The 10,274-nt window shown below is 48.0% G+C and overlaps 1 protein-coding gene across 2 annotated transcripts; it reads left to right on the top strand.

Annotated features, from left to right (window-relative positions):
- Positions 1 to 5,257: 5,257 nt before the first annotated feature.
- LOC140539066 (dnaJ homolog subfamily B member 5) lies at positions 5,258 to 8,607 on the top strand. Of its 2 annotated transcripts, XM_072661677.1 has the most exons (4): positions 5,258 to 5,413; positions 5,816 to 6,062; positions 6,454 to 6,959; positions 8,221 to 8,607. In XM_072661677.1, exons 1-4 carry the CDS (start codon positions 5,321 to 5,323, stop codon positions 8,452 to 8,454), a joined length of 1,080 nt encoding a protein of 359 aa, XP_072517778.1. In that variant the 5' UTR covers positions 5,258 to 5,320; the 3' UTR covers positions 8,455 to 8,607. The 2 variants fall into 2 exon arrangements, with proteins under 2 accessions (XP_072517778.1, XP_072517777.1); XM_072661676.1 differs by having other exon boundaries at positions 5,332 to 6,062.
- Positions 8,608 to 10,274: the final 1,667 nt, after the last annotated feature.

Below are 10,274 nucleotides of genomic sequence, written 5' to 3'. Positions count from 1 at the left end.
TCTACAACATATACACTGCATATATCCTCTATACTATACAATATCTATACTGCCCAATAATATGTATATTGTCTACACTATCTATACCATATATACAGTCTATAATGAGTTATATACCCTCTATAATGTAAATATTGTCTATGCTGGATAATACAGTACATGTATTATCTAAACCATCTACACTACCGATACCATCTACATGGTCTATACATCTGCTCTTTACTCTTTACTCTCTACATTTTGCACAGTATACATTTCTACCATCTATATCATCTATACTGTGTATATACCATCTATACTATCTACATGTATGGTGTGTTTCCATCATCCATACCAGCGATACTGTGTATACTATATATATATGCACGCACACACACACACACACACTAAAATACAGTATCCATCTGTATCCATAGTGTCTATAATATGTCTATCATTTATCTTTCTACACTGTCTATATGTACAGTATATCATCTAGCCTGTGCATATACCATCTATTCTATCTATATGTACATTGTATGTTTTTATCATCTATACCATCTACAACATGTATATCATCTATACTATCTATATCATCTACGCTGTGTCTACAGGCTATACTGTCTACAATGTGTACAGTATACATCTATTCTATCTATATGTACATTGTATGTTTTTATCATCTATACCATCTACAACATGTATATCATCTATACTATCTCTATCATCTACGCTGTGTCTACAGGCTATACTGTCTACAATGTGTACAGTATACATCTATACTATCTATATGTATAGAATGCCTTTAACATCGATACTGTCTATAACGTGTATATCGTCTACTAACTATACCATATCTGTATGTCTACCATCAATACTGTCTGTGCACAATTTACCATCTATACTATCTAGAATTGTGCACAGTATGGTTATTTCTATACCACCTATAACAAGTATATCGTCTATACTACCTATATCATCTACGCTGTCAGTGTCTACTGTCTATATTGTCTACAATGTGTACAGTATACATCTATACTATCTATAATATGTATAGTATGCTTCTATCATCTATACCGTCTATACTATCTATAACATCTACTCTGTCTGTACGTCTATTATCTATACTGTCTGTGTATAGTCTACCATCCATACTATCTATAATTGTGCACAGTATGGTTATTTCTATACCACCTAGAACAAGTATATCGTCTATACTACCTATATCATCTACGCTGTCTGTGTCTACTGTCTATATTGTCTACAATGTGTACAGTATACATCTATACTATCTATAATATGTATAGTATGCTTCTATCATCTATACCGTCTATACTATCTATAACATCTACTCTGTCTGTACGTCTATTATCTATACTGTCTGTGTATAGTCTACCATCCATACTATCTATAATTGTGCACAGTATGGTTATTTCTATACCACCTAGAACAAGTATATCGTCTATACTACCTATATCATCTACGCTGTCTGTGTCTACTGTCTATATTGTCTACAATGTGTACAGTATACATCTATACTATCTATAATATGTATAGTATGCTTCTATCATCTATACCGTCTATACTATCTATAACATCTACTCTGTCTGTACGTCTATTATCTATACTGTCTGTGTATAGTCTACCATCCATACTATCTATAATTGTGCACAGTATGGTTATTTCTATACCACCTAGAACAAGTATATCTTCTATACTATCTTTATAATCTATTCTGTCCGTGTCTACTGTCTATATTGTCTACAATGTGTACAGTATACATCTATACTATCTATAATACGTATAGTATGCTTCGATCATCTATTATCTATACTGTCTGTGTACAGTATACCACCTATACTATCTATGTGTACAGTACGTTTCTATCGTCTATACCACTGATAGTCTATACAGTCTGTAATGTGTACTGTATATCATCTATACTGTCTACACCATCTATGCGTTCAACATAGTCTATAATGTTTATACCAGCTGTAGTGTCTCTACTGTCTATACAATCAGTACTGTCTGTGTTGTCTACACTCTGCAAGGCTGATCTAGGTGGACTCAGCCCTAGTGTATCAGCACATATCAGCCAAACCACAACCCTGTGGATCTAGTCCTGCAGTCTATGTTTGGTCAAACGGACTGTGGCTAAAAATAGAACAATCAATGTATGGAATCAGGGTTGCTGGAATCCTTACACCCCATCAGACCTCTGTACTGTCCAGCACTAAGCGATCCCTTATACTCTCCCCTGCTTTCACTAGTGGGTCCTCATCTGACACTAAAGCTCATCTGATATTCAGCAGTTGTCCAATTTCAACTGAGTCGTGACTCAAAAGTTAACCTTTCATAACTCCCCTCGAAAAAAAAAAGGGGAGCGGGAGACGGGGGGGGGGGACACGAGAGAGAGCGAGAGAAAGAGAGAGAGAAAGAGAGAGAGAGAGAGAGAGAGAGAAGGGGAGGGAGGGGTGCAGAACAGCGAGTACCTGTGAACTCCATACCCCCACAGCTCACAGCTTTTACACATCACACTCACTCGGTCTCCTTCTCTCACTCGCACACCCAGACAGAGGGAGAATAGCTTCCCCAGTCTTTTAAATGGGCCATTTGCTGTGTATTTCATAAGTGTGCACTGAATTATCAAGAGACACTATATGGACAAAAGTATTGGGACACCTCCTCATTAATAGTTTCTTCTGAAATCAAGGGGATTAAAAAGAGTTTCTCCTGTTTTTTTTGGAGTAACTGTCTCTACTGTCCAGGGAAGAAGGCTTTCTACTAGATTTTGGAGGTAGAGCATAGGTGTGAGGATTTGATGTATTGGATGGAGCTCCACCATCCATCATTCCCGAGAACACAGATCCTCCACTGCTCCGCAGCTCAGTGCTGGGGGGCTTTATACCCCTCTATAGCCCACGCCTGGCATTAGGCAGCATGGAGCCAACAGGTTCATCAATGTTTATCTGCTCCAGAGAGAGAGAGAGAGAGAGTCCTATTCTATTAGCAGTACTCCTTCTCTACAACAACTACACAAGCTATGTGTGTGTGTGTGTGTGTGTGTGTGTGTGCATTTGCACATCTGTGTCAGCAATAGCTGCAACATAAAGAAGCCGAATGCATTTATTAGAAGGGATGTCCACTAACTTTGGGACGTATAGTGTCTGTGATCAGATTCATGCTAAACGGCTGCTAAATGTCCTTATTGCACCTCGTGTTTGGTCTGTCCAGTCTCCCCCCCCACCCCCCCACCCCCCCTCAGGCGCTGCGCTCGACACCAGTAGCGCTAATTATGGGGCTCACAGCCGTGCGCCCGGCTGGACTTCCGCTGGTCACGCGCTGAAGATCATTGCAGGCACACGGTCACGACTCACTCTCACACACACACACACACACACATACAGAAAATCACACCCCTGGGGAGGGGAGGGGGGGGTCCTATTCTGGACTGAAAAGGAGCGACCTAGAAACAAAAGCAGACACACACACACTTTGATCTACACGTCCATATACACTGACATGCATCCACTACGAGTGTCTAACATTATATGCAATACACACACACACACACTCCCTCTCCCTCTCTTACACACACACACACACACACACACACACACACACACACACACACACACACACACACACACAACCGCACCGTCTACATGGCACAGATTCCAGTAAAATCTCTCGCTGCCTTTGTGTGCGAGCCCGAAGCTCCCTCCTCTCCACATTTGTCCGTGTTCCGGTTGCTCCGGGAATCCGTGCGCTATTGGCTGAGGAAGCGCTGCCATGTATGTAGAGGAACCGGGAAGCAGCTCCGTTGCGCAACCGTGCGCCTCTCCCAGAGGCTTTTCCGCCAGAGCGCATGCGCAGCGGTGCCTTCCCAGCCCAGACCAGCAGCAGTACATCCTTTTCTTCAGAGACGGAGCAGACACGGAACGCACGCACCCCTCGTTAGCGTTTGGGTGGGGTGGGGAGGACAATGCGGATGTCTGGACAAACACACAAAGACACACATACACACACATCTAACCCACCTCTAAATTCAGCTCATTAGGAATTCATGATGGGGTATATTTTTGGCACAGCTTATTTATAGAACGCATTAATTATTTAGGTACGCTCCCTCGAACACAGTGTCCTGATCTAACCCCCGTCTACAAGCCAGGCACAGCAAAACAATATGTACCCTGATCAACCCACCTGCCTAACTTTCTGAAGGCATCGACTCCACAAGACCCCCGAAGCAGCAGATTTCTATCCAAAAGTCCTGCAAGTTGTGAGGCGGGACCTCCATGAGCATCAGTGAGCCCTGGGTGCCTGTGACCCTGTCGCCCTTTCAACGGTTTTGGAGCGCTTTTGAGGGGTACTGACCGCTGCATACTGGGAACGGCTGCTGTTTTGGAGATGTTCTGACCCAGTCTCTGTCTAGAAGTTCACTATATCCCACCTCTTGACAGGTGCCACTGGCGCAGGGCAACCACGGTTTGTAACCCTACAGTAAAATCCACCACAAGATCAGCTTTGGCTGCTTTTAGCTGGTTTTGGATGATCCAAGCTGGTCGTTAATGGTCAAGCTGATCGAAGAGCTGGTCATCTAGCAGGTTAATAGCGGATGTTATGACCTTGATGGACTAGCTGGTCTATAAAGCTGGTTGTCTAGTTGGTCATATTGATTAAATGGGGTCATGCTGGTCAGGCTGGTCACGTTGCTGATTGGGGTGCTGAGCAGGCTGATTGTTCCATGTCAATGGTTTTAATGTTATGGCTGATTATTTGCATAAGCATGCTCATAAGCTCAGACTCAAAGCGTGAGATCCTGCATTACTCCTTTCTGTGTTCTGGCTCGGTTTCAAAGTGTTCCCCTAAAGCCCGGCTCCAGGAGAGCCCGTGCTCGCTTCGCTGCTGAATCAGTGATGGTGAGCGCAGCAGAAGCAGCACCAGCAGGAGAGGGAGGAGAGGGAGGGGGAGGCGGAGGAGGGTGGTGGTGTGTATGTGAGAGATGGGGACCTATTTTAAATTCCGGAAACACTTCTCCACATGGAGAGATGGGCTGCACTGCATCCGCGTGACGCGCTCGCGCCGAGCTGCCGACGGGCCAATGGTGCAGAGCGAGCGCGAGGCAATCCCCCCCTCCCTCCTCTGTGTGCCCGCCTGGGGAAGCTCGCTTTCTCTCACGGAGAGCGTGGGCGGCCTGCGAGCGCGTGTGCGCGCAGAGACAGTATAAAAGAGGCTCGGGGAGGCAGAACGAGCAGTAGTCAGATCGGTGCAGCATCTCTAGCAGCATCAGCATCACTAGCGGCAGCCGGCCTCCACTCCACACCACAAGTTCATCACCATGGTTCTCATCTGGACGCAGTTCGGCGTGAAGCACAAGAACGTCAAGTGCAAAGTGCGGGTGATCCACGGCGAGGAAGGCTGGACCTCAGAGGTAGGACTTCCCTCGGGATCTTGGGAGCAAACTTTTTGCGCTCGTGTTTCGGTCTGCAAACTTGAACCTGCTCAGCAATAGCGAGACTTTTTGTTTGGACTGAAGTTTGAGTGAATGCTACTAATGCTTGTGATGCTACACTTACTGCTTAGTCTACACAGCCTCTAGGCTCAGGTTTACCCTTATAACATCCTTTATAACATCCATTAGATTTGCATTGCATTTGAAGGGCCTCTTAGCTTTGAAAGTTAGCTTAGCATGTGCAGAACCGAGAAGCTCTCTTCATCCATTAGTTCTGAAAGTCCAAACAGCACACAGGTGCCTTACATCAGTAGGGGCGACCTGAGGACAAGCAAGGAGCTCGAACCCCACTCTAACCGTCTCCCTTTCTTTCTGAAACAGGAGGTGCACGAGGACCCTGAGGTGCCCAGTCCTCCTCCGTCTCCACCATGTGTGGACCACTACGCCGTGCTGGGGGTGCCGAGCGACTCCAACGAGGAAGAGATCCGGCGGGCATACAAGCGTCTGGCGCTGCGCTACCATCCCGACAAGAACCCAGAGGCGGACGCCGAGGAGAAGTTCAAGCAGATTGCTCAAGCCTACGAGGTCCTCACGGACCCCCAGAAACGCAGCCTGTATGACCAGCAAGGTGAGTTTCTGAAGCCACTTGAGGGGAACGCTGAGCTTTGCAAGCACGTGCTCACACACACACACACACACACACACTGAGGGGCGCATGCGCAGACACGCACACAGCCATGCTGAAGCGGCTGGGTCACATGCAGGCAGCTGCAAAGCTCATGCATTAATCATCGGCCCCTTGCGAGCCCCCCTGCATGCACACACACTGCCTATTACTGTATTTGGGTGCACATTACATAATTCCATCAACGGGGTCCAAATTTGGTAACCACTACAGGGAGGAGCAAAGGGTGGTATTTTGCAGACTATTTACACGAGTGGTCCTCTGGGGGTCCTCCAAACATTCAACTGAGACGACAAACAACTAACACAGATTCCCCTCCCTCTCTCCTCCCCAGGTTCAACAAAAGGGGGCGTATCCTCGTCTGGAAGCAAAACAGACTCCGCCCACAGCAGCCCCAAGGCCGACGCCCACGCCTGGCGCGTCTTCTTCAACTTCGAGTTCGACTCAGACGACGACCTCTTCAACCCCTTCCTGAGAAACCCCCTGCCCCACCTCACCCGCCAGCAAGCCGGCAAGGCGTCCGGGGCCCACCCCGTGACCGAGGTGCACGACCTGCAGGTGAGCCTGGAGGACATCCTCACGGGCGTGACCAAGCGGGTGAAGGTGACGCGTCTCCGGCAGACGGATAAGAACACCCTGCAGCCCGAGGAGCGGGTGATCGACGTGGAGGTGAAGAAAGGCTGGAAGGAAGGGACCAAGATCACCTTCCCAGGAGAGGGTCACCAGGTGCCTGGCCACGCCCCCAATGACCTGGCCTTCCTGGTCAAGGAGAAGAAGCACGCCCACTTCCGACGAGAGGGCTCCAACGTCGTCTACACCGCCACCATCACTCTGCGCGAGGTGAGCATGCGCGAGCGAGCGAGCGTCTTAGTAGTACAGCGTGTCCTGTTCCCCTCCCACGCAGTCTCTGCTACTCGATAAGCCTCTGCAGAGCGCTGCGGCTAAATTTAGCAGCACTCCCACTCTCCCGCAGCCTCACACACACATACTCACAGACACTCACACACTCCCCCGCCATTCCTGCTCATCATCTCCTCCACTCTGCAGATCCTAGCATCTTCACACATACACTCGCACATCACAGTCACACTAGCACTTTTCCCTCCCTCCCTCTCTCTCTCTCTCTCTCTCTCACCATCCAGTCATTCTCACTCTCTCTCGATCTCCCTGTCCTCTCATTACAGATTCCTCTCTCGTCTGGCCATCCTGTGGCTCTCGCGCTTACTGTGTTCCCTTATTATCAATTCATCTCCCATCTGCGTCTCTCACCATGTTGGTCCCTCACCTTCCCTTCCCTTTCATCTGTCTTCCAACCTTCGTCCCTCTCCCTCCTCACTCTCTCGCCGTCTCCCCCCCCCCCACCACCTCCACGTCTCACACTCTCTCTCACTTCCCTCTCTTGAACCCAGACACCCCAACCTTCCCTGTCTGTCTCGCACCATCACACAGATCTCCCCCCTCGTGACTCCTTTCTCTCTCGCTCTCCTGCTGGTTCTCACCCACCCCTTGCTTCTCCCTCTCCCACGCACTCTCTTCACCCCCCCCCCTCCCTCTCTCTCTTTCACCCACTCAGACAGAACAAGAGGAGAACAGGAACACATTAGCAACACTTGTCTCTCATCAGGTCCTCTTGCATAACGAGCGAAGGTTCATTCGCTCTGGCCCACATTCTCCACCTCATACACAATAGAACCCCACGCAACCTTATGCAACGCAACCCTGATTATATATATATTCCCCAGGGGGCTGAAAAGCTCGTAGCGTCCTCTGCCAGCTCTGGCTTATTCTGGAGCCCAAGAGGCGTCTGCCCACTCCGACGCGGCAGCATCTGAAATAACCCCCCACGCAGCTACGCTAAGCTCTCTCTAAGGAAGAGTGGGTGTGGGAGTGCTGCTCTCAGATCAGCCGAGACGCGGCTCTCGCGTTCGGCGCGAGAGACAGAACTGATCTGGCAGCAGTCGGCACTCTCGCCGCTTGCAGCTGCCGCTCTTCGCGGAACCCATTCTTATCGAGCCTTTGTGTGTCTGTTCATTCAAGACTGTTAGTGTAGCACATCGGCGAACAGTATTAACCGTATCTCTCTCCCTCTTCTCCTCTCCAGGCTCTATGTGGATGCACCATCAGCGTCCCCACCCTCGATGGTCAGATGAAGCCTATCCCTTGCAGTGATGTCATCAAACCCGGCTCGCTGCGAAGGCTGATAGGGGAAGGGCTTCCTCGTGCCAAGAACCCCGCCCAGCGCGGCGACCTCCTGGTCGAGTTCAACGTGGTGTTCCCCGACCGGATCCCACCTTCCAGCAAAGAGATCATCAAACACAGCCTGGGACAGTGTTAACACACACACACATACACACACAGACGCTTTCTCACACACACACACACACAGATCTTAGTGACGGATGAAACGTCGACCTTTTGTCTCTGTGAGGCATTCTGTGTGCTGAACTGTATACACACGCACACACACACACACACACACACACACACACACATGCACTTTCACAGATAGGGCGTAGACATGCTCACACCACCACAACCTTTCATAATGGACATGTTCGCAAACTGATACACACATAGAGGTGCTACTCTTGAAGAATCGGCGGGCTCCCTGTGTAACGGGAAGCGGTGCGTTCTTCGGGTGAGGGCTCAACGGGCTCCGGTAGGATATTGTCGTTCCTATGACAAGCGTCTCGACTTGCTCTAAACCATGACAAACTTGTACTTGTGTACAGAGTCGTCAATGAATTTAGTCTCTATGAGAGATTCCTGTGTCATGTTTCAATGAATTATTTATATAGACTACTGATGTAAAGATCTGAATGTGCTGCACAATCTGGCATGTAGGCTGCGACTGTATGAATAGCATGTTTTTTAAGTACAAATAAAGATTTAGTAAATAAAATGCTGTTGTTGGTCGTTTGTAAGACGCCTTTCTATAGGCGGGGTCCTTTGTTCCTCGAAACTGACGAGGAGTCAAATGAAATAAACCATCCAAGAACAAACAAATCTGAAATGAAAAGAAGAATTGAAGAAGACTTAAAAGGAAAGAAGCCTACTCTTGGCTCCACCCACAACCCCACCCCACTCAAACCTAACTCGAATAGATCCCCCTTGTGCCGCCACAGCAGCTCTGACCCGCCAAGACATGGACTGACACCAAGACATTAGCAGCAGATCCTTTAAGTCCTTCAAGAGCACCAGCAGGCCTTTTCTGTACACCAGAAATACCCTACAAGACCCCACTGCCTGATGTTTTGGAGGTGTTCTGACCCGGTCTTCTTAAGCTGGTCTACCAGCATTGTCAGCATAACCACTCTTTACCGAACTAGTTAAGTTAATATTAAATCTGTAGTTTCTACAGTACAAAAGTTTGTGGACATGTATGAATGTATTTAGTTACTTTGAGCCCCAAATGCACACACACACACTTGTCTAGTTCCTGGAGAGAGGTACTGCCAACAAAACAGGACTATCTGGAGCAGATACACACTGATGAACTTATTGGCACCATGCCTAATGACAAATGACGCCTTGAACTTCTCTCGAGCGCTGGAGCCCCAGCCAATACCTCTGGGATAAGTCTTGAGTGGCATTTGTGAACTACCAAGAATCATCCATTATAAGTACCTGCCTAAGCCCAAATGCCAACAAATCCTCACTGCAATGTTTCAAAATACAGTATAAAGCCTTTGTGGAAGTGCAGAGCCTGCGACTGCAACCAAGGGGAAATACAATTACCCTTGATTTTAACGGCAACTCTAGAGGAGCGGGCGTCCCAATACTTTTGTCCATGTCGTTTGTGCGCGGAACATGCAGCCAACACTGCTAAAGGGTACAAATCTGCTCTGTATTAGGTCAAATAGTTGCATTTATCAAACCTGGCTTTGCAGAAGCGAGTTCTGCGTGATTTATGAAACGTTATAAGGTCAAGATAGTGAGCGTAGGAGGTAGAGGAGTTCTCTCGAGACTTGATCTTGAGCTTTTATCCACCAGGTATTTTGTTGGTGCTTGAAGGAGAGCTCTCATTTCAGAAGGTCACGCCAGCGCAGTTTAGCATTTTCCCTGCCGTGACGCTCCTGATTCAGCTTGAGAATCAGACACTCAGGTGAATCAGAGGTGCTGGAAGAGAGAAACCCTCAAACTATGCTGGCCATT

The sequence above is a fragment of the Salminus brasiliensis genome, chromosome 18, assembly GCF_030463535.1.
Source record: "Salminus brasiliensis chromosome 18, fSalBra1.hap2, whole genome shotgun sequence".
Taxonomy (NCBI): Eukaryota; Metazoa; Chordata; class Actinopteri; order Characiformes; family Bryconidae; genus Salminus; species Salminus brasiliensis.
This window is presented reverse-complemented; position numbering and strand designations above follow the sequence as displayed.